Genomic DNA, 23045 nt, shown 5'->3' on the forward strand with positions numbered 1-23045 from the left:
TCGCCCCCGGCTTGTGTAACACCCGGAGGGCCGCGTGGTCACCAGGTAGGGATGGGGGACCGGGGTGGGGACCGGCATCCCCGGGTACCGGGATAGGCAGGGCACTGGGAGCGGGACCAGGGCACCGGCATCCCCCGGGCTCTGGGGGAGCAGCGGGAACCGGGATGGGCAAGGCACCGGGAACGACCTGGTCCCGTTTCCCCTCTCAGTGGCCGCAGGCAACCACGCTGCTCCGGGTGCTGGCCCGGGCAAGCCTAAGGATGCCGCGGGGGCAAAGGAAGCGAAAGGCCGAGGGCACGGAGCTGCCAGGCGTGTCTCGGAGGAGGAAGGAGGAAGAGGAGGCCGTGCAGGAGGCCAGGCGGAGGGCGGCCCCGTCCGTGAGAGAGTTCAAGTACAACAAGAAGCGTGTTCGCCTCGTCTCGCAGGGCTCAGACCTGAAGGAGAATGCTCGGTGCATCCTTTACTGGATGTCCCGGGACCAGCGGCTGCAAGGTACAAACCAGCTGGGTTTGTGTGGAGCTCCCATGGGTGGCAAAAGCCTTGGTTGCTTCCCACAGGGGGCCTTGCAGCTGGTCCCCCCTCAGCGGGGGGACTGGAGGGGATTCCTCTTGGGAAACCGTGTCTCCATCCCCTCAGCAAACATCCCCGAACACTGTCCCATGTCCTTTCTCCGCAGATAACTGGGCTTTCCTCTATGCCCAGCGCCTGGCCCTCAAACAGGAGCTGCCTCTGCACGTCTGCTTCTGCCTGGTGCCCAAATTCCTGGATGCCACCATCCGTCACTACGGTTTCATGCTGAGGGGCCTGCAGGAGGTGGCCGAGGTACAGCCACTGCAGGGATGTCCACACTGGGAGTGGGACAGGGCTCCTGGGGAAGGAGGGGGGCAGAATCCCATCCCTTCAGCAGATGGTGGTGGGATGGGGTCTGCAGAGGCATGAACCATTGCATAGCCCTTTGCCCCTTGCTGCAGGAGTGTGCAGAGCTGAACATCCCCTTCCACTTGCTGCTGGGCTACGCCAAGGACGTGCTGCCCGTGTTTGTGGTGGAGCACGGCGTGGGTGGGCTGGTGACAGACTTCTGCCCCCTCCGCCTCTCCCGGCAGTGGGTGGAGGACGTCAGGGAGCGTTTGCCGGAGGATGTGCCGTTTGCGCAGGTGGGTGCCCACACTCTGGAAAGGGAAAACTCCGGCTAGTAAGATGTGGGAGAAACTTGTCTCCTGCATTTCGTGCCTGCAGAGGTGTGCTGCAGTGACCTGAGCAGGGAGTAATTGTTTCATGTATTTGGTACCATTTGCTTATCCTGCTCACACCCTCCTCTGCATCTTTGCTTGCCAGGTTGATGCCCACAACATTGTGCCCTGCTGGGTCACCTCCCCCAAGCAGGAGTACAGCGCCAGGACCATCCGGGGCAAGATCCATGCTCAGCTCACCGAGTTCCTCACCGAGTTCCCCCCTGTTATTCGTCACCCATATCCCCCCTCCTGCCCGGCAGAGGTACCAGCAAGAGACAGCTCCACACTCACTCATGGCCAGTCCCAAAGAGCTTCACAGCTGCTTCATGATCCTGGGAGGGGATGGCAGGGGATCGGGACAGTGACCTGCCTAAGGTCATGCACAGGTGCCGTGGAGATGGGGATGACCTAGGGAAGGGATGTTCCCACCTTGTTCATTCAGTTCTCACATCCCTGCCATGCAAGGATGGTTAGGAAAAGAAGGCTGGTATGAGCTGGGGACTTGCTGGTCCTTTTGTCCCCTAGATGTCCCCACTCAGAGCAGCCCTGGGCTGAAAAGCATCTGCAGACATACTCATGCTGCTTGGTTGCCACCCAGCCCATCGCTTGGGAGGCCTGTTATTCCAGCTTGCAGGTGGACCGCACCGTGAAGGAGGTGGAGTGGGCAACCCCTGGCACAACTGCAGGGCTGGCTGTACTGCAGTCCTTCATCACAGAGCGGCTGAAATCCTTCAGCTCCCACCGGAACGACCCCAACAAGGCAGCGCTCAGCAACCTGTCCCCATGGTTCCACTTTGGTGAGCATCCCAGGCTTCCCACTCTTCAGCAGGACCAAGCAGCCTGACTTACTCGGTGGCTTGGACCTGCAGCCTAACTTGCTCCCTCTCCACGTCCCCAGGCCAGGTTTCCACCCAACGAGCGATCCTGGAGGTGCAGAAGCATCGGGACAAGTACAAGGAGTCAGTGGATGCATTTGTGGAGGAGGCTGTGGTGCGGCGGGAGCTGGCTGAAAACTTTTGCTACTACAATGAGAACTACGACAGCGTGCAAGGTAGCATCTCAGGTCGGGTGGCCAATGCTGGGGGCTGGGCGGGTACCCAGCAGGTCACTCCAACTTGGCAATCCCTTTTCTGCTAGGGGAGGGGCTGTGGGGGCACTAATGTGCCATCATTCTATACCTTCTAGAGGTAGGACAGGAGCTGGCACATGCCCTTTTCAAGGCTGGTGCCTCCAGGGTATGGTGCCCTCAGCAGCCCAGTTCTCCATCCCTTCTTCATGACCCTGCAGAAGTGGGTTGCTCAGCATTGCTCATCATCATCTTGCTCGCAGGTGCCTACGACTGGGCGCAAACCACCCTGAAGCTCCATGCCAAAGACAAGAGGCCTTTCCTCTACAAGCTGCAGGAGCTGGAGCAGGGGGCCACACATGATCCCCTCTGGAATGCTGCTCAGGTAGTGCCCGGCATCTCTCCCACAACACACTGAGCCTTTTCCCGAGGGGCAGAGGCGAGCTGGCATGGACTGACCCCTGCGGCTGTCCCTTTCCCCCAGCTCCAGATGGTCCGGGAGGGCAAGATGCATGGCTTCCTGCGGATGTACTGGGCCAAGAAGATCCTGGAGTGGACCCGCTCCCCCGAGGAGGCCCTTCAGTTTGCCATCTACCTCAATGACCGCTATGAACTGGACGGGAGGGATCCCAATGGATACGTAGGCAAGTTGCGGGATGGGCACAGGGGGTGGGGTGTCTGATCTCTGATGGTCATGGCCATGGTGCTGGGGGGTGAGGGCTCTCTGCAGACAACCCAGCCCATGCTCCAGCCCATCCTGCTTTGCACCCACATCTCACCTGCTCTCTGGATGCCTCTGAGCAAGAGGGAGAGCTGACACTCTGTCCCCATGCCCACCAGGCTGCCTCTGGTCCATCTGTGGCATACACGACCAGGGCTGGGCAGAGCGGGCCATCTTTGGGAAGATTCGCTACATGAACTACGCTGGCTGCAAGCGCAAGTTCGACGTGGGCCAGTTTGAGCGTCGCTACGCCCCCCACACATGCTCCCAGTGATGGACAGTGTGCCTTGAGATTGCTCATGTCCCTCTGTGCTAGAGGCAGACATGCCCCTGCAAAGATGCCAGCTCGCACTTTACGTGCTGGCCAGGCGTTGCCCCAGGTGCTGCTGCCAGGCTCGCTGTAACAGCAAGTCCCAGCGTTCTGTAGGTCTTTTCTCTGCCATCACCCCCTACTCGAGCTGCCGCACTGGGGCAGCTGCTGGAGCCCCACAGGACTGTGCAGGGCCTGCCTGCTGCCACGGCTTCCTTAACAGCTGTGAGAGCCCATCCTCAGCGTGCCCATGCCTGCCAGAAACCTCCTCCACAGCCACCATGCTCGGGAGTAAGCTCAAGTTGCTGTTGCTGCTGTGAAGTGCAACTTAGATTTAGGCTCAGCAGGGGTTTTCTGCGGAAAAGCCCCCCCAAAAGCTGGGTCCCTATGCCATGCTGCCCGGAGGGAAGCCCTGCTTCGCTCCATGCTGTGCTGTGCTCACACATGCATCCTTCAACAGTTGTTTTAAAGTTTACAGTTTTATCTCCTGTGTCTGTGGTGTTTATGGAGCGACGCATGAGCTTCTGCAAGGGGAGAGCCGGGCTGTGTAGGACAGGGATGCCAGCAGGGACGGGGCAGCCAAGGCCATGCCCCTGGGCCCCTGCCAGCAGCAAAGACAGACTTTACAGGGAGCCCCTTACTCAGTGGCTTGTACCTCCTGCCCGAGCCCCATGGGCAGTTTGCAGGGGGAGGCCCCAAACCAGAGGGATTAGTCAAGGGGTGGTGACAACAACCCGCTCCCAGTGACACCTGGTGATGCATCACCACTTGCGCAAGCTGTCCCCCCACTGCCCACTGCCATCAGTTAGTGCATCCTGCTTCCCCCCTGCCCCAAGGGCCAACAGCCCCTGCAGCATTGACCCCAAGGTGGGGGATACACACGATTACCCCACCTGAAATGATGCCACAAGCCAACCAGGCCCCTTATTAACTTAGTTTATTAGGGACGGCATTTTTGTTGCTATGCTGTGCAATAGTCCCCAGCTGACAGCCGGGGCAGCCCCTCGCTCTCCCTTACAAAGAGCTCACCGCCTTGGCCAGTTCCAGTGTCACTCGTAGTGGTCAGTGCTGGGCAGCAGTGGCACTGCTGGGCACAACCCTGCCCTGGAGACCTCCACCAGGTTTGCAAGTCTTGCTGCTGCCAGATAAAGTCCACGGCAGAGGGTGGAAACCACAAATAACCCTTCCCTCTTCTCTAAACGTACTCAGTGCTTCTAGAAAGGGATGCAGGCAGCCACTAAGCTGCTGTCCCATGACATTAAAGTGCTTCAAACAAAACAGGGTGGATGGAGGTGTGATGCTGAGGTGGCTCCAGGGAAGGGGGTGCCAACTCAGGGCAGCAGCAGGAGGGCTTGGCTTGGGGTTGGGGACAGGCACGAGAGTGTCTGCGGTGTCTGGCAGCCCCAGGGCTTGCAGAGACAGCGAGTGAGCAGAACAGCTGCTCCCCTGGGGAAAATAAGCGGAAGCAGGACAAGAGGCAGCAAAAAAACCCAAGGGAGCAAGTAGGGAGCCGAGCGCCCTTTCCTGGGCTAGACCTGGCTTTGTCAGGATGCTGCAAACATGGGAGAGATGCTGCCAGCCAGCAGCCTGGCCCCCAGCAGCGAGGCTTGCAGCCACCCTCCCCAGCCGGGCCCCACGGCCACCTCTCCTGGTCCCAGCCTCTGGCCCCCTCCCCAGTCCTGCCACCCCACCAGGGACAGCCTACGAGGGGTCACATCCCAGCCCCAAGCCAGGGTACGTGCTGAAAGAGCCAGTGCCCCTAGATGCCTTCTGCCAGTGTATTGCTGCCCAGACCCTCGACACACTTCTTGCACGTACACAAGCCACACTGTCCGTCCAAACACCCCACTGCCACCCCACATCCCACCCATGCTAAAGTGGTGCAGGACACTCACCTGTGCCATGGGCTAAAGTATCCCCCTGCGATGCAGAGGCACCTCCTTGGCTGACTGCCAGCTGCAGAGCGCAGAGCTCACCTGGTACCGCTGGGTCCGACCCGCAGAGCCGTTGGTTGTGGCAGGCAGCTCTGCGTCAGCAAGGGACCAACCCTTTGGAGCACCCCAGTGCCAAGCCCCTCTAGCCCAGGCACCCCCACTGCAAGCAGGCTGCCTGGCCACCCTGCCGCGAGGCTTTGCCTGGCTCAGGGACCCCTCTCCCAGGGCCAGTGGGAGATCCACTGGGCGAGCAGACACCCTGCAAATGCCAGCTCCATCCAGGGGTGAGCAGCCAGGAGCAGGACAGCCCTGGGGGTTTTATACCAGTGAGTCCCAAGCAGATCGCATATCCCTTAAAGAGGCATTTCAAGCAGCACCTCCCTGGGGGTGGGCAGGAACACAGTTAAAAATACAAACAACTGCGTAAAAAAAATAAAACCAAATCCAGCAGATTAAAAAACAAAAACCCAACCTAAAAGAACAAACAGACAGAGGCTCGGGGGATGTGGCCAGAGGGCTGGCTCTTCACCCGCATCCCAACGGGTCTTGGGCAGAAGGCAGCTGCACAGAAGTCAGGTTGCGGTGCCACCAGAGTGAGGTCCCATGTCACCCTCAGAGGAGCACATGTGCCCCCCAGGAAGGCAGACCGGCAGCGTAAGGAGGAAGAGGGTTGGAAGCCTCGCTTACTGCATCCCCTAGCTGTGGGGATCTGCCTCCACCAAAACCCCAGCAACACCAGTCCTTGTGCAGCTGCAGCAGGGGCAACGCGCCTCTGCAGCACAGGCTGCGGGTGGAGGGCAGGGAAAGCAGCTCAGCACAGACAGCATGGAGAAGTGAGGCAGAAATCTGGCATTTTCACCACTGCCACCTCCTCTGCTTTGATCCTGGAGTGAGAGCAACTGCTCTCTGGCAGTGTCCCAAGGCAGATGTGAGAAAAGGAGCTGTTAAATGCACAACCAACCCCAAACCCCCACCCACCTTCCACGCACACAACCCTCAGCAGCAGGACAGGGGATCGGAGGACTCAGAGAGCTGACTCCCCCCTCCAAGGAGCAGATGTGGGCAGAGCTTCCTAGTATACAGCTGATGAGCAGAAAGTACTGACCCCACAGGGGACCCTGCCAGGAAGCAGGGCATGGGGACAGGCAGCACAGCCCTGCCTGGTCCAGCATGAACAAATGCTTGGAAAAGGCTCCTGTTTTGCCTGCAGGACAGGCAGGAGCAGCCACCTTTCCCCAAGCAAAGGCATTGGAGAGCGTGAGTAGTACCTGGAGCAGACCTGGGCGATGGAAGACACCCCTTCCCCAGCCCAGCACTACCGCATGGGGAAAAAGCAGATCCCTTCAAGACAGCGCTCCAGGCCTCCTGATAGTCCTCCTCATCTCCAGTCCATGTGGCTCAGTTTCTGGTGACAAAGGCCATGCATGTAAATAAACCCACAATCTGCTCCTCCACTGCAACTTGCTCATGTGGCTGCCACCGTCTCCGGCTGCTCCAGCTCATCTTCGTAGTCTGAGATGTAAGACTCCATGCTCTGCTTGGCCAGCAGCTCTCTCCGGGCTTGAAGCCGCTCACAACGGGGACAGCGCGTGGATTTGAAGCAGGATTTGTGGTAGCAGGCTTTGCACTCTGCAGGGAAGAACATTGCTGAGGGCTGCCAAAGGCTGACACAGACTGCCTGATGCCCTGCACCCTGGGCAGGGCTGCTCCAGGCTTGTCCAGGAGGACATTTCAAACCAAAGCCATGGCAGAACAAGCACCAGAAGTGAGGGTCCAGCACTGTTCTGGAAGCAGCAACAAGTCACGGTCCCTGCACTGGCTTGCAAAGCCTTTGGGAACACAGGTGCAAGGTTTCCTGCTCCACACAAGGTCCCTCCCCAAACTTCCCTGATTCTCCAAGGAAACAGTGGAGTCACTGCCCCAAGTTTTCTCTGGCACTGCACCTGCCACGCCAAAGCTTGCCTGTTGTCAGGAACCTTTTCAAGCTACTTCAGAGGCTAGTCTCAAGCTGCAGGGACAAGCTCTGCTTGGCCATTAGTACTGGGCATTATCAAGGATGACTCCTGAAGGGGCCCAGGGATGTCCTGGCAGGCAGGAAGGGCACAGGGACAAAGCCTTCAGGCTCCCTCTGCTCTACAAGGTCAGCTCCAGCCATCCAAGCAGGGACAGGGGACATGCGTGCAGGCTGCAGCCTGCCCTGTAACCACAGCAGAAGGGAAGCCAGGGCTCCCAGACACCCACTTGCTGTGGTCACAACCCGACTGCCCGCAGCTGCTGGGGCAGACAGCACACAGCATGGTCAGGAAGGGACCTACATGCTCCACCGTGCCAGCAGCTCTGGCCAAACACTGTTAAAATGCTGATCTGCTGCTGTGATAACATGATGCAGAGACAGGCCATGCACAGAGGCACTCTGGTCTGGCTGGCTCTGGCTCTGTAACTCTTGCTAGCACAAATGCCACTGAAACTGGAAGCTGACCTTCATGGCCCCAGGGTCTGTCCCCTACCTGTTTCTCCTCAGCATCTCACCTTCACATGTCTTGCACTTGTTGAGCTCAAAGGGGAAGATGATGTCGCCCTCATTCTGGCAGAACTCGCAGATGAAGCCCTTGGCTTGGCACAGCTGGAAGGAGAAAAGGTGAGGAACAAGCAGCTAAACGCTCCTCATTTCCCCAGCAAGCAGGGCAGGGCAGCAGGACAGAGCCCTGCTCTAACCATGCAGAACAGCCCTTCCCCAGCACGGAGCACAGCAAGACAGAATCAACACGTGTCAGGGGTGAGGGAATGGCCATACGTGCTACGTAGGAGCTCTGTGGAGCAGGCAAGAACAACTAGCATTGAATCAGTTAATATGATGGCTTCCCTGCATGTCAAAGGCCTCCCCATCAGTTATCTTTGCAGCAAAGCCTGCTCCCCAAGCGTGTGGAGCCATGCAGGAGGCAGGCGAGGGAGGTCTTACCATGCACTTCTCAACGTGCAGGCTGCCTGCCTTCAGGAGCTCCGTCAGTCGAGGCACCAAGTCCCCTTTCTTTGTGGCACTGAGGTCGCTCAGCGAGTAGAGGTGCAAATCCTCTGTCAAGTGGCCAGGTACTGCATCGAAAGCATCTAGGAGGCTGCAAGGACAGAGAAACCAGAGCTCAGAGGAAGGTGACTCCATTGAACTCCCTTCTCTCCACTGCTTCTGCTTTCCCCCCTCCTCCACTCCCCTCCCCCCCTGTTGCTCATTGCACAGGCTGCACATATCCCAAATTGTCATGGGACAGAACCAGGACAATGAAACGGCTTCATCTCACAGCCCAGGACTCACTCTTTAGCTAGCCGGCACGTCTTAAACATGTTCTTCATGTGGAAAAGCTGGATTCGCAGCAGCTGGAGAGGAAGGGGGAACACAAGAATCAATAAACAGAACATGTTCCTTGGGCAAGCAGCTCTGCCCAGTTTCCTACGCTGGTGAAACCACTGCTGCTTCTCAGCTGCTGCTCCCCTGCTTCTGAAGTGTTTACACCATGCAGGGCAAAGCAGGCGCAACCACTGCTCCAGGAAACACAGTAAAGCCCAGCTGGACACCAGGCAGAAATTCCTTTTGAAATTCCTGCGTTACTGGCTGAAGAACAGGAGGTGGATGGAAACCCATAGTGCTGAGGTTTTAAGCCTCAAAAACTGAAATACCTGCTTCTCCCCAGCTTCCCTGGAATATGGTTTACAATTGGCAGCCACCTACCTCACCCAAACCACACTCAGGACGGCATGGAAAGGGTCTTACCCACACTTGGTTAAGAGACTTCACTTTCCGGTACAGGGCAGGATTGATATCCTGCACATTGAAGAGCGGGTCACTCCAGATCTTGCTCAGCAGGTCTTTAGAGAAGTTGCTCACGTAGTACTTGCTGAAGTCCCACTTGCGCAGGATGCGGCTGGGGATGACCGTCTGTGCGTTCTCGTGGCAGCACTGGCAAAAATACTTCCCCAGGTACTCACAGTAGCGCAGTCGCTTGATGTAATCTGGCCAAACCCAAGCAGACAAGAGAGGTCAGCCAAGACACGGACTCCCAACATTCCTCAACATTTCCAAAAATCAAGGCCGTCTGCCTTGCTGGTACCTCCTCCAGCCCCAGAGTTGCTGGGGTCTGCAAGCACCCCTGCTGACTGCAAAAGCATTTGGGACCACAGTCCAGTCTCGTGCAGCCACATCTACCTACACATTCAGGAAAGACAGCTGGTCAAAGAGCTCTGCAGCTGTACACACAGCAAAACCTGCTGGGAGCTTTAAGACCCCAACAGATGACTTTGCCTTAGAAGAGTCAACATCTGAAATGCCCTCCTAAGGATAGGCTGGCTGCTCTTTGCTTCTACCAGCCCTGTGACAACCTGGAGAAGGCTCCTCTGCGGGCGATGCACACGCATGTGCAGGCAGAGCTGGCAAAGGCAGCGTACTACCTCCCCTGTGACCCTGTGCTGAGCTCCGCCACCACCCACCCACTGCACCTTCCCACTTGTTCACAGGTTCTTCCTCCCTCTCCAACCAGGGCTCAGGGTCCCAGCACTTACCAGGATCAGTTCGAATGCCACAGCCTGCACACCGGTAATTCTGCTTAGCCATGGCCACCTTCCTCCTGCTCAGAGACAGAAGGCAACATGCATGAGTCCAGCCCTGACAGCACCTGGCACTACAGGACCAGTCTGGATGGCAGAGATGGCCACATGCTTTGCCACTTAGGTGTGCACAACAAATCCAAGGGGAAAAGCCCTGGTGTGCCCTGGTGCACACCAAAGGAACTCACTGCAGACTGGCTCCATCTCATAGCACCAGCTACCAGTGGTGAACACTCTCAATTTACAAGGCTCAAATCAGGGGAGCATTGGCAGTCAAGTGGGAAGGAGAGGATAATCATCCTTTGTGTTGGTGGAAAAGGGTTGGAAAGGGCAGGTCCCCAGAGAGCCTTTGGCCATGCAAGTCCTTACGTTGGGGCTGGGTGAACATTGAAGATAATCTGTGGTCGTGGTGGGGCCCACTCCAGGTTTCCACGCACTCGAATCCTCAGCTTGTAAATGTCAGCGTGTTCTCCATCGTCGGGAGAGATGGGCAGAGAGTCAGGGATGGGCAGGAGCTGGGAATGGCAGGCAAGAGGGTCAGATCCCTGCGTGGTACCGCAAAGGCAATGCACCCAGCAGGCTTGCCAGAAACCTGCAACAGGCATGAAGCTGCTGCTCCAGCAGAATTGGGGCTGGAGAAGGGACGTCCCCAGGGACGGGCACTCCACTGCAGGAGGTTGTGGTGGCAGAGCCCCACTCAGCGGCACCCATCTCCAGAGCCCAGACAAAACCGCTCCTCCAGCTCCACAAAAGGATCACGGGGACTAGCAAAGCCCTTTGGCAGGTGGCTGAAGCCAGGGGTTTGGGTGCAATCCTTGACTGAGGACTCACACCCCTACCTTCTGTGGGGCGTCGTGCTCAGGGACCAGCCACTCCAATTCAGAGGCAGCCGGGAGCTGCATGCCCTCAAACTGCTTCAGCAAGCCCATGGCCACAGCCTCTGCTGAGTTGGAATTGAGGAAAGAGTGGGATCTAGACAGAACAAGGAGTTGTTAGTAGCAGCTCTCACACCTGTGCCCTCCTCACAACCCCTGATGCTGGCTCCAGCTCAAGCTGAAGATGTTCTCTTCAACTCTGGTACTTTATTTCTGCACTGCTACGCAGGTTTAAAATTAATATACATGACTGATTTCTGTCTTTGCAGCTGCCCCCAAGCAAAGCTGGCTAATGGCACAACTGTTTAGAAAGGCAAGCAAAATCCCGTACTTAAAACCTGTGCCTGTTTGCAGGAGAAGCTGCAAAGTGAGAGCCAGTGTCTGTACAAGCCAGAAGTAACTGCTCCCCCAGTACAACCCTACAGAAGAGGCTGCTAAGCACAGACACAGCTTTCTATCTCACCCAGTGAGCAGAGGGGTCTCTGCATCCCCGAGGGGGTTTGCTTTCAGCGCATTAACACAGCAGCTGTGCTTAGAACACGTTGTGACTCACCTCCCCACAGCCCCCACCTCTCCACCCCAGGCCAGTGCTGGAAAAGGACTGGGCACTTCACGCTGAAGCTGCTGCTGCACTGCACAGAGGGTTTGTGAGCATCGCCGTGTGTCAGCGCTTCCACCTCTGGGTCACAGCACTGCACTGGGGCTGAGGAGAAGGTGGCAGCACCATGTAGTCCCACAGGCCATCCCAGCTCAGTGGGGAAGCATCGGAGGCTCAGAGCCAGCAGCAAGTGAGCAGCCAGTCCAGGTGCTCCAGGTTGTCCAGATTCTCTCCCCAGCCTCTTACCTACTGGGAAGTATGGGTGTCTCTCCTGACACCAGTCCATATCATACCAAACTCATGTGACTATCCTGATCATCCCAGGTGCTGCTTCCCAAATTTGAGACTAGGACCCAGTGCCCCACTGCTAAGTGAAGGGAGGGAGGGAGGGAGGGAAGGATGTCCACTCCAGTGCAAAACAGAGCTGATGCACATGGAAGAGCAGAGTTGGGCAGGAAGGGGAACTTGGTACCAAGATGTCTCTCCATGAGATGAAGACGTACATGGACTCTGAGGAGAGAAAGGACTTCCTGCTGGAGTCTGGATTCCTCTTGATGTCTGCATCTGAATCACAAACAGAGAAGGTGGAGCAGATGGGGCAGGGCAGGTGGATAAACTAATATCAAACCAAAGCGTTACTATAAAACTCATCAAACTGTTCAAAAGCACGTGAACTACAGCATCAGCTTCTACCAAGTGGCACTGAGCAGCAAGGAGAGGTGCAGCCTAATCAGTTACCTGTCAGAGTTACAATGGAAGGACACGGCGGGATGCTGTGAGAACAGTGAGCCTGGGGTTTGGGGGAGACAAGTGGATCCTGGTACAGGTCATACACCAAGTCCTAGCAGTGGCATGGCCTGAAACAGTATGCACACAGGAGCTAGGAGGGCAGGACAGCAAGGTTAGCAAGAAGGTTTAGTGGCTCTTTACACACAGTACAGGTGCTACAAGGGATTAGTGACGGGACGCACAGCTCTTCTATTTGACTGCAACCTGTAAAACCAGACGGTGGCCATGCCACAGCTTGTCAGCGACTGCACAGCTGGGGCTGGCAGCCTAAGCCCAGCACTCCAGAGACATGTCAGCATCCATGCAGAGAGTAGGCCAGCAGCCACAGGGGCCAGCCCTCTGCAGAGGCAATAGACCCATCTCCCACGAAGGGACGGGTCCAAGACAAGGTGCAGGAGACTGGGGTGCTGCTCCCTCCATCCCTCCATCATCTCCCCAACAGCCCTGGGCTGCCCCACATCCCTCCTTGGTGCCAGCCTCAGGTACTGGACAGTATCCATGGTACCTCCATCACTCATCTTTCACTCTGGCAGGTTAAGCCAATAATTCATCTCGGCGGTGGAAGGACCCTGGAATGGGAGACTCTTCCAGCAGTACGAGGCAGGCAGAAACCCTACTTCACTGCTGACAGACTCCCAGAAAAGGGAAGGAGGGTGTGCAAGGGGAAAGTACTACAGGTCAAGACACAAGAGAGGCCAACCTTCAGCCCAACAGGTCTCCTGTTTTGTACCTCTGGGGAGCTCTAGGAACAGGGTCTGCAGTGACCACTCTACCCCCAAACACAGGCTTGCAGCTCCCTCTGACCCACTGGTCCAGTGCCTGGCTAGAAGATGCACAGCTCAGGATCCCTGCTCCTCCACTCCAAGCAGGTCAGCTGCATGGACCCACACAGAGCCCACCCGATCCCAGCCAGGTACCAACTACATGCTGAAGCCAAGGGAATCACAGCCCGGCTGAGCAAACAGTGCTGCCCCGTGAGCCATCAGCTCCCCTAGGAAGAACAGGACTGTCCTGGCAGCAAGGGGAGCAAGTCCCAATCCTGCCTGACAATTTACAAACTCACACTTTGGAGTTCAGGATGGATGCTTGAGCCTCCTTGTTTGACATCCACTGGTAAAACAGGCAGAGTAAAGCAGCCTTATGCTAAGAAACCCACATATCTACATCATGCAAATGGACTTCTAGCTGCAGAAAACAGGGAATTCAGGCAAACATAGCCTCCTGACCACACAGGGCACTGGCCAGACACACCTGCCATGCTCTGGTGCCTTTGGCTTTGTGCAGGAAGGTGCCGCATGGTCCTAGACTACAGTGAACATGAGCGAACAGTGGGGCACAAGCAGCACAGGTGGGCCAAGTGTTATAAGGAGGTAGAGCTGGCATGCTCAGGCAGTGGCATCGTCTCCAGGATGGCAGAGGGAGCCACATTTGACCATAGGCTCCTGCAGAGGGTAGCACTGGGATCCTGCCACTGCTTGCTTCCCAACCTTAACTGCAGGCACTCCCCAAAAGCCTTGTTAGCTGCCCAAAATGCCTCTGCTGCCAATGCTATCACCGCTGGGATAGTCCCCAGGAGGCTCGTGAACAGCCCCCAAACCCAGGGACATCACCTCAGTCCCTGTATGCCAGCTTCAGGCCAGGATGAACCCCCCGGGACGTAAACACAGGACACAGCCGTGCTGGCCGGGAAGCTCTGAGCACCAGCGTTTTGGCAGGAGCAACACGCTGGCACCAAACACCTGACAGGAGAGATCAGCCACAGCCATGTAGGCTGTTCCCTTGCTAAAGCAAACAGGGAGCACGTGAGGGTTATTTAAATGCAGCCAGCAAACCAGAAGGATTATCTAGTAGTACTGTAAACAATAAAAAAGCTAAGTAAGACCTGGCTCCACGTGATCCCTGTCCCCAGGGCCTCCAGCGTGAACAAACTGCCTGTGCCCCGTCTGCTCTCACTACTTCTCCCTCCAGGACTTCCTTCTGGAAGCATTCTTCTCCAAGTCAAGTCTGAGCAGCACGGAAAGGGTTGGCTGTGGTTCAAATCAGGGCTATGGCATGCCAGCTCCACCAAGCCAAGCCGGGTAACGCTCCCCAAGGCACCTGGGATGGAGACCTGGTCCCACACTGTAGGGGACTGTGCTTATCCAGCCCAGGCTCAGCCTCCAGCAGCTACACAGCCACAAAGCTGTGCCATCGCCCTGCCAAGCCCTGCTCTAGGCAAGACAGTTCTTCACCACAGCAAGCACATTTGAAACGTCCAAAATACTGCATGGCAAAACACCCCAGGGGATGGAGCCCACGGCAGAGCTCCTCTGCCTCCTCCCTGCTCCATCCTGCCGTACCATCCTGCCCCGGCTCTCCTTGCTGACATCTGGATGATGCTGTTCACAGTTCCCATGTCAGGCAGATTTCTGAGAAGTGTGCACGTGCACACACACACACACCTTGCACACACACGCACGCGTGCCACAGGGGAGCACTGCGGGGTACTACCTGAGAACAAGGAAGCCATTGACACTGAGAGGCCGTTCTTGGACATTTGAATCAGGTTAGATCCATCGTTACCATCTGTATAACACGGTGATGACAAAACAGTTGACTTCAGTGCCTTGGCCAGGCCAAAGAGAAAGGGCATAATACAAGAGCAGCACTCGCATGAGAGAAGTCCAGAACTGAATTCACGCGCCCCTCTGTGGGCTTCAAAGCTGAGCCCAAAATCTAGCCCTCAGGACTGAAAGGAGCACTTTGCTATCAACAGTCAAGAGGCAAGAAGTTTATAGCTGGAGACGGGACTGCTCCATCTTCTTTTTAAAGTCAGTGAGATGGAGGTACTGCTGAGAAGTCATCCACCTTGGAGGATGAACAAGGCTCTGAAGGAAAGGGACACCCAGGGACCCAGACAGGTCTCCCGTGGGCGGCAAGCTTAGCCACCCAAGAGGTAAGTGGTCAGAGCTATGGCTCCTTCTGCCTGGGGAGGAGGACAGCAGGATGGCAGCTCTCCCACCTCCCTCTAGCTATGACAGCCGCTACGCGGGCCAGGCAATGACATGGAAACCACCTACCAGCCGGAGGCACTGAATGCTAGAGGGTTACAAAGGATTTTGAAGGAAAGTCATGCCAGCACATGAGGGAAACTGGTTGCTCTGCTCATGCTCAGAATTCAGCCATATGTTTGGGAAAAGCCGTCCTGAAGGCCAGAGGGACATGCTCTTCTTCAGTGGGACTGCCCTCAACACAACCACACCGAGAAGTCTGTCTCTATGCAAGAAGCCACCACAGTCATCCCCTCCTACCTCGGATCTCGTACTCTTCCACATCCTCCGTGGAGCCGGAGTCAGAGAGCCGCATGGAGCCGTGGGAGCTGAACTGGGACCCGCTGTCTGTTGCCATGAGACCTGGGAGAAACACCAACACAGCCAGGCCATCAATGAAAGTGGTCTGAAGGGTCACTGAGAGCTAAGGCAGAAGTTGATAGACAGGTATGGCCAGGGCAGGGAGGGATGGAGATCAAGAATGGAAGACACTGTGGGTTCAAAATGAAATTACCTTCCATAACTCAGTGCCAACAGCACACAAGTGTTATCACGTACAGTATCAGACCCATTATGGGCTCCAATAGCAGCAGAGTTTCACAAATCTCTGCAGCACCTTGGTAGCGGTATGATTGTTTCCCATGAACGGGCAGGAAGGCAGGGTGCTATAAGGACAGGCAACAGACGGAAAACCCACTAGCTGGTGAGCCCAAAACATCACCCACTGTCTGAGCCCATCTCCTGGCAGGTAGGAAACAGGTGTCTCGTGCGGATCTGCTGACGCCGAATGCGAATCTTTTGTTTAAGCTCCTGGATCTCCTTGTCGCTGTCTTCCTCCTCCTCCTCCAGCTGCCGGCTCATCATGTTGCATTTCATCAGCTCAATGGCAGCGATCAGGGATTCTGAGATGCTGAAGTGCGCATTCTCCTGCAAGACAAAAGCATAAGCATTCAAGGCTGTACACAGAGAAACTAGGAAGGACTTGGTAAAATCTTGTTCCCCACCTGTGACAGCAAAGAGCTTATTACTCATGGAGGGCAGCAGAAATACCTTAAGCCCTGTTGATACCACAAAACCTGACTCTTCTACGAGGACCTAAAAACTAAAGCTTCCTTGGGCACCAGAATACTCACAAAACACAAGGGGCAACCTACAAAGAGGACGTGCAACACGTCCACTCTGGGGAGTCAGCACGTGTCCCTGAGGAGCTCTAACATGTTTCAGATCTGCTGTGCACATGCTGGATGGGCAGATATCAGCTGCCAAACACCAGAGGAACTCAGCCCTGGAGTTCTGTGCACAGCTCTGTAGGAGAAAATACTATCGGATTATGCTCCCCATGGCGGGAAGTATCGCTGAACCTGCAGTAAAATATGTTCTCCAATGCACACAGGCTGCTGCTGCCTCCCTCACCTTCTCCAGGTCTGCACAGCTGCCAAAGTCCTGCTCAGAGAGGTAGCTGATGAGGGACTGCCCTTCTGAGGGTCTTCTGAACATCCCTTCCCCCGAGCTCAGGTACTGTCCAGAGTCTAGAAAAGCAAGAGAGAAATGTATGAGGGAGGGACCTGCTGCTATCCCCATGCTAACAAGCCCTGCCAGTGCCCAACCAGCGTCCCTCAAGTAGGTGCCAGAAGCTGAGGCACCACAGCCGATGGAGGAGCCTGACCAGAAGCGAGTATCCCTGCTGAGGCTGGCTGTACTCACCGTACTCTATGTAAAGGGAGCTGCGTGTGCTCAGTTCACTGCTCTGGGTGGAAGCAGAGACTGGCCCTCTCCCTCCACCTGGATCATCATGGGACTCTGGAAGGAAACACAACACCATTTGTGTGTCAGTAACCAACCAGTATCCTGGAGGCACCCAGCCATTGCACACAGTGAAATGAAAGGGGCTCAGCATCACATGGGCAGCACAAATGGATGGGAAACAGAGGGACATCTTCCTGCTTCATGCCATGGCTGAGGGCAAGCCCAGGAGGGGACAAAACTAGAAAGGCCTTGCAGGCAGAGGAGGAGAAGGGGAAAGAAGGAGAGAAGCTCGCGAGAGCCACGGAGCAGTCAAGTCCCAGGCCTTCCTCTCTTTACCCCCTAGCAGAGCTGGGGGACAAACAGGCTCCAGCAAGCACTTCTGCCAGCCCCATCTTCCTGCTGGAGCATCTCAGAGGGAAGAGCTATCTCCCAGGCCAGACAGTTAGGAGACAAGGGGAAACCTGAGCAGCTGAGGGATCTGCGGGGCTCCCAGCCCTGAAAAGCAGCCTGGACAACAGCAGAAGGAGGCATGTGAAGGACATGCCCTTGCTCAACTAGAAGCCAGGACTCCCCACACACAACACTGGAGCCTGGGCTGCAGTGCTCAAGGTGACCTACACAGCTGTGGGCAGGACTCTGCCCCACCAACACGCTGTGGTGCAACTCCCTGCCAGGCTGAGCCGGCAGGAACTGCCAGGAGCTGGCCTGACCAGAGAGCAACAACGGATGGTGCCCTCCAGAGAGCCATGGCCCCAGGGAGCACCTGGACAGAGCAGCTGGGTGACAGAGGACTGCTGAAGGAGACAGAAAACACCCTGACTGGAGCGGAACAGGAACATGTGTGTGGATGTGGTGCAGACACTGGCTGACATCCCAGCCACAACAGGGCAACCCTCTCCTCTCAGCCTCCTGCTCCTCTTTGCTACCAGCTTTGTGCCCTAACCCTGAGGTAGCTGGAGGCTCTTGAGCTCACCAGAACCAGCACCCCTCCTGCCAAGACCATGAAGCAGCAGCCACCAGGATGGGATCTGGGACCAACCCACCCCACAGGCTGGTTGACAGACCCATCGGGGTGGGAGGCTCTCGCAGCTGGTTGCTGCAGCCTGACAGGGTATCCTGCAGCCACCTCAACCCTGCTGAAAACCAGCATGGAAACCACCTTGTGACCACTGGCCTGGGGGATGCCACATACAAGAGAGCCTACTGCTGAAGGGCAAAGTGAGGCAGTGCTTGGCATCCTCTGCTGGAGCAGAACACGGTTAGAGACGTATGTCTGAATGCCCACCTCCAGGAAGGAGCCTTCCCAGTCACAGAGCCCTCAGCATCCAGATGTGACCTCAACAAACCCAGTGCTGCTGCTCAACAGATGCAAAAGAAAACAGCCCATGGTTTTGAGCTGCTGACTTTCTGCATGTGAGACAATGGGATGGCAGCACCCCAGCACCTCTGCTCAGGGGGACACCTGCCCCAAGCCCAAAAGAGTACCTGGAGGCCCTGGCTGTGGGTGCAAGCACAGCTGGCTGGGACATGGCTGAACTCAGCCAACATCAAACCTCCCCATGCCACGGATCCACTACATGAAAGGAAAAATAAGATGTTCAAGCCCATGCCTGCTTAGCTGCCAGCCCTTGTTCACTAGGTGGGAGGAAACCTCTCCGGGCTCCCAAGGCAGTGGGGTGCAGGGAATGGCAGGGGACACAGCTCAGGGACTTGGTGGCCAGCACTCCCTAACGCCATGCAGGGAAGCTGGGTGCCCTTCTGGGTGTGGTCCACTGCTCCAAAAAAACAAGCTGGGATCTTCAGTCAGGTCACATGCAAAAACCTGACCATGCTTCAAAGCACCAGTTGGGACACGGAAGAATTTTTTTGTTTGTTTGTTTTCTAAATGGACACTAATGGATTGATGGAAATCCTGAACTTGATGCAATGACCACTAATGAAGGGCTGTTACACTGGCTCCCAAACCTGCCACTGGATCTTCTATTATAATGGTGATATCCCTGAGGCCTCCTGGGCAGACAGAGGAGGAGGAGGGCAGCGTTAAGGGAGAGAAAACAGAGAGACTGGTTACTACTCAGCAAGGACTTCCAATTCTCCCATGAAGGCAGCACTGGTGGAGCAGACTCCCACAAACTGATTGTCCCCTCACATCCTGCTCCCCCACCCATGCATTCATCCACACAAGGGCACAGGAGGACCCAGCAGATTACCAGTAAGATGACATCCTACCCACAGGATGAGCCCAAGCCCGAGCCCCAGCCCCAACCCAGTGCCCTACCACAGCCCCACACCCCAGCTAGGCAAGGCCAGTGGGGAAGCTGGACAGCTGATGTTACAGCATTGCTGCCATTTTCTAAGTTTTTGGTAAAAGCTGCCAATACCAGTAACAGACTGGTCTAGGGCATTCTGGGAAGCAAGATGTTAGCCCATCATTCCAGCGTGGAGCAGGAAAGCTAAGGACAAAGACCAAATGTTGCAACCACTTGCCCGCTGTTCCCCTCGTCAACCTGATCCACGGAGTCAAAAGGGTGGCCAGTATCAGCCTGCTGGTACCAGGGGCTCCCACACCCCAAACCCATCCCAGAAAAGCTGCCCCATTACCATGCAACTTTGCTGAAGCCACGTTGGTGTCAGAGTGTGAGCGCACATGGCTCTTCTTGAGGATGCCCTGCGGAGCTGATGACTGTCCCTCTGAGAAGCTGGACCGGCGAAACAGGCTCAGGCCCCTGCTTCCACCTCCACTTGCCCCCTGCTCCCCCAGGGATGAGACCGAGTCCAGCTTCTGGGAGCTGCTGGAGGAGAAGAGTTTGGAGCTACTGCTCTTGGTGCTGTTGGTGCTGGTGTTGCTGCACGCTCGGCCCCTGCGCCCCAAGTTCCCGATGGCCAGGTACTCCGGCCCATCGTTAACATCGCTCTGCGGATCATCCTGACTCCCTGTCCAAGTGTCCTCGCTCTGGCTGGTGGTGCTGGAGCTCATCTCGCTGGCTGGAGAGAAGGGGTCTTTGGGTGAGGGGATGTGGAAGGGGGTGACAGAGCCAGGCTGCTCCAGAGGGGACCTGCCCTCGCTGAAGGAGGAGGACCGGGTGGACGGGCAGCGCTCCTGGGGCTGGCTGATGCTGGAGCTGACAGAAGAACTCACTGGTCTCCTGTCTGGACAGAGGCAGGAGCAGGACGTCACACACCCTGGCACAAGCAGACTACCCTATGGCAACAGGCTTGTGGCTTCACACCAGCATGCCCACCCACAAAGGGGAAAGGCCAGGGATCTCCCTCCCACCACAGGCAGAGATCTCACACCCATCCACCACAAAGAATCCAAGAACAGAAAAAAAAGCAAAGTATTTTCTGAGTCTATCCTGATCTTCCCAGCCCACCCTCGTTACCTGGGAGGCCAGAGGAGGCTGGGTGGTGGAGGCTGGAGAAGGACCCAAAGCAGCACTGCTGTGTGCAGCCTGCAGCGGGGACATACGGGGGCGCGGGGAGGGCAGTCAGGCTCTGACTCTTGGTCACTGGAGGCGGACAGTCACTCTTCCTGGTAAGCTGAAGAGAGGTGGCATCATTAATAAATCAGCATTTACAGGGCTATACGTCAAAGGAGCAGCAATGGAAAGGAATCGACCTGCGAATGCCTGATCACCAGCAGCAAGGATGCAGCAGCCCTGGGGGCAGGAGGACGGGGAGGGAAAAACGGGGCAGCACAGAAGGGAAGCAGCTCTTGGTTCACAGCTACACAGCAGGCTCCCGTCGGGAAATTACCAGGCTCTCACTGAAACGATCCAGGCAGCCCAGCGCCCCAGGCAGATGGCTCTCATGTCCTTCAGCGTCATGGTCACACATCTCTCTTGTCCCAGCAGAAGGACCTGACATGCACAGGGATGGCAGTGACGTGCCGGCCAGCTGAAAGAACACAGCCCCCATTTAACGAAGGCTTAGTCATTGCTCTCCTCTGGAGAGCTCTGTGCAAAGAAAGCAGCTGCTGTTCTCCTCCTCTGGGGAGGGCGCAGCTGGTGCAGGGCTGCACTGGGGGTCACTGGCATCACCAGCAGGAGTGGGCACCCAGGTGTCCTGGGCTGCTGCCCATCCCCTCAGAGGTGGCTGACCCTCACAATCAGGCAGCTCTGCCTGCTGGCCCTGAATCCTGGGATTGCTGGAGAGGGCTTCAGAGGTGCCTCTTACAAGGAACTGATCCTCAGGTCCTCATACTCAAATCCTTGAAGCCAACCAGAACCAAGGTGCCCCACTAAATGGCCCACAGAGCCATCTCGCACACCCCGACCCCTGCCAGGCTTACACAGGCAGCACAGGGACCAGCTCACCACTCTCCTCCCACCTTGGAGCTCTTTTGCTACTTCCAAGTTCAATCCCTTATCCAGGGGCTCCATGTGCCCTGGATGAGAGTTTGCATGAGCAGCCACAGCCAGCTGGCGTCTGCGGAGAACCAGATGTAAAAGCCAGGACCTCAACTCACCATGGAGGTGTCGATCTGAGCCAGAAGCCTGGGGTTGTTCTGCTCGACAGCCTCCAGGCACTGCAGCATGGCCGTGACGTGGGCGTCACTGAGCAGGAAGGCAGTGTCTGGGGAGAGAAAACTGTTGCTTGGGGGAGTCCCTCTCACCCATGTGGTCTGACAGCACCAGCTGCTCACATGCAAACCACTTTTTCTGCTGTCCCCCCTCATTCCCATGTGGCTTGGAAACGCCACCAGTTAGATATTCTCCTAATAAGAAGGAAAAGGCCCATTTCTCTTTACCTGCGTAGAATTTTCTGATGTACTGCCGGTTCCCCAGGAGCGGTCTCAGCTGTGCCGACAGGCAGTGGCACTGCAGGCTGTGCTGTAGCCACAGCTGTGCGATGGCCTGATCCCCTGGGCCCTCTGGGTCAGGCTGGCCACTCTCCTGCAGGCTGATGAACTGGAAAGGGATACCAGGCACAGGTTAAGGCATGCACAGGCAAGCAGGGGAGCAGGCTTTGTTCCACCACACAGCTTTTGCCCCCCTCGTAACGGCAGCTTCCAGCACTGGTCACCACCATCGGGAAGGAGGACAAATCCCAGCAGCTCCCCAGCCACCAAGAAGGCAAAAGCACTGGGCAGGAACAATGCTTCAAAGGTCAGCCAGTGACCAAAGTCCTCCAACCACCACCAGCACTATGAATTTCTCTTGCACGCTCTCCCACCCATGGGCATGGCCCCTCACCCGCAGGGACCCCATGCTCCCAAATCCAACCCAACCCCACCCCGGTGTGATGGTCATGTTCTTGCTGACACATTAAATGGGAAATGTTACAGCAATGCCTGAGCTGCTGCAGCTTGAAGAGCTGAACTGGAGTCACACCCCACGTCCCCCCAGCAGCAGGCTGGACACAAGGACCACCAGTGGTCAGCCCCTTGCACTCATCCATGACAGGGACCATCAATGTCATCACGGGGCAGCCAAAGACCAGGAGCATCCCTGTACACCAGCAGTCAGCACAAGCCAGCAATGGGAGAACCAAACGCATGGTGAAGACACAACCCAGAAGACACAGTCCAGACCTTTAGAGGCTTGCACAGACACATGAATCACCCCTGCACACACACAAGTGCTGCCTGTGCCAGTTCCCTTGGTGATGCCTGCTGCACCCGGCCAAGCCGAACTGGAGACTGACCTGGGAGAAATAAGCAGCCAATTGTCTCAACCCAAACCACACCAAGCTCCTGGGACACGGCTTGTACACAAACACACGACTGCTTCAGCCGTGGAGCTGCTTTACCCACAGCAAGCCAACAGCCACTGCGCTACTATCCCACTGGTGAAGTTCACAGCCCAGCTGCCCTCTCCCCTCCCCGCCGGGCATGCAGGGCCACCCCACCAGAACCCACCTTCTCCAGGTGATGAGCAGAGCTGGGACTCAGCCAGCGAATGTCCTTCACAAACTGCCAGTAATCCTTCTGTCTGCAGCACACCTGCCCAGGACAAGCGCAGTTAGATACCACCACTAAAGTCTCAGTTAAATGACAACATCCCCCATCAGCCCCTTGCTGCCATGAGGACAGCCGCTAAACACAGCAAGATGGGCCAGAAAACAGGCATCAAAGAGCAGCACTGCTTTACAGAGGAGAAACACAGCAAGTATCTAACACAATTTTGTAGGTCAAGGGACCAAGACAAAAA

General features: G+C 56.5%; 2 protein-coding genes across 9 annotated transcripts in view; one reads left to right on the plus strand and one right to left on the minus strand.

Moving 5' to 3' along the window:
* Positions 1 to 11: 11 nt before the first annotated feature.
* Positions 12 to 4150, plus strand: LOC119156529 (deoxyribodipyrimidine photo-lyase-like). Its single transcript, XM_037406334.1, has 10 exons — positions 12 to 45; positions 210 to 492; positions 677 to 822; positions 972 to 1154; positions 1336 to 1494; positions 1831 to 2029; positions 2131 to 2283; positions 2562 to 2683; positions 2783 to 2942; positions 3139 to 4150. The coding sequence occupies exons 2-10, from the start codon at positions 261 to 263 to the stop codon at positions 3291 to 3293; spliced, it is 1509 nt and encodes a 502-aa protein (XP_037262231.1). The 5' UTR covers positions 12 to 45; positions 210 to 260; the 3' UTR covers positions 3294 to 4150.
* A 100-nt stretch (positions 4151 to 4250) lies between these two features.
* The window catches only part of RUBCN (rubicon autophagy regulator), a 32433-nt gene continuing 13638 nt past the window's right edge, over positions 4251 to 23045 (minus strand). For 3 of the 8 annotated variants that reach the window (XM_037406326.1, XM_037406331.1, XM_037406332.1), the window contains exons 3-23: positions 22754 to 22837; positions 21644 to 21803; positions 21362 to 21468; positions 20650 to 20790; positions 20277 to 20433; positions 19495 to 20043; positions 18859 to 18903; positions 16852 to 16947; positions 16561 to 16676; positions 15873 to 16074; positions 15409 to 15510; positions 14609 to 14683; positions 11833 to 11893; positions 10696 to 10828; positions 10226 to 10371; positions 9812 to 9876; positions 9027 to 9265; positions 8571 to 8632; positions 8223 to 8376; positions 7793 to 7886; positions 4251 to 6892 (exon numbers count right to left, since the gene is read on the minus strand). In XM_037406326.1, the coding sequence (XP_037262223.1) occupies positions 6729 to 6892; positions 7793 to 7886; positions 8223 to 8376; positions 8571 to 8632; positions 9027 to 9265; positions 9812 to 9876; positions 10226 to 10371; positions 10696 to 10828; positions 11833 to 11893; positions 14609 to 14683; positions 15409 to 15510; positions 15873 to 16074; positions 16561 to 16676; positions 16852 to 16947; positions 18859 to 18903; positions 19495 to 20043; positions 20277 to 20433; positions 20650 to 20790; positions 21362 to 21468; positions 21644 to 21803; positions 22754 to 22837 (2952 nt within the window). In that variant the 3' untranslated portion in view covers positions 4251 to 6728. Of the gene's footprint in view, positions 6893 to 7792; positions 7887 to 8222; positions 8377 to 8570; positions 8633 to 9026; positions 9266 to 9811; positions 9877 to 10225; positions 10372 to 10695; positions 10829 to 11832; positions 11894 to 14608; positions 14684 to 15408; positions 15511 to 15872; positions 16075 to 16560; positions 16677 to 16851; positions 16948 to 18858; positions 18904 to 19494; positions 20044 to 20276; positions 20434 to 20649; positions 20791 to 21361; positions 21469 to 21643; positions 21804 to 22753; positions 22838 to 23045 lie in introns of those variants that run through there. The other 5 variants (XM_037406330.1, XM_037406327.1, XM_037406328.1 and 2 more) reach the window with 5 other exon arrangements.

Source organism: Falco rusticolus, chromosome 13 (genome assembly GCF_015220075.1).
Source record: "Falco rusticolus isolate bFalRus1 chromosome 13, bFalRus1.pri, whole genome shotgun sequence".
Taxonomy (NCBI): Eukaryota; Metazoa; Chordata; class Aves; order Falconiformes; family Falconidae; genus Falco; species Falco rusticolus.

Excerpts from the sequence above, each read along its gene's own strand:
- LOC119156529 (XM_037406334.1), top strand. The coding sequence starts at position 261 with ATGCCGCGGGGGCAAAGGAAGCGAAAGGCCGAGGGCACGGAGCTGCCA. Across the intron at positions 2,684-2,782 it reads CCCTCTGGAATGCTGCTCAG|CTCCAGATGGTCCGGGAGGG; the intron begins GTAGTGCCCGGC and ends CCTTTCCCCCAG. Across the intron at positions 2,943-3,138 it reads GGATCCCAATGGATACGTAG|GCTGCCTCTGGTCCATCTGT; the intron begins GCAAGTTGCGGG and ends CATGCCCACCAG.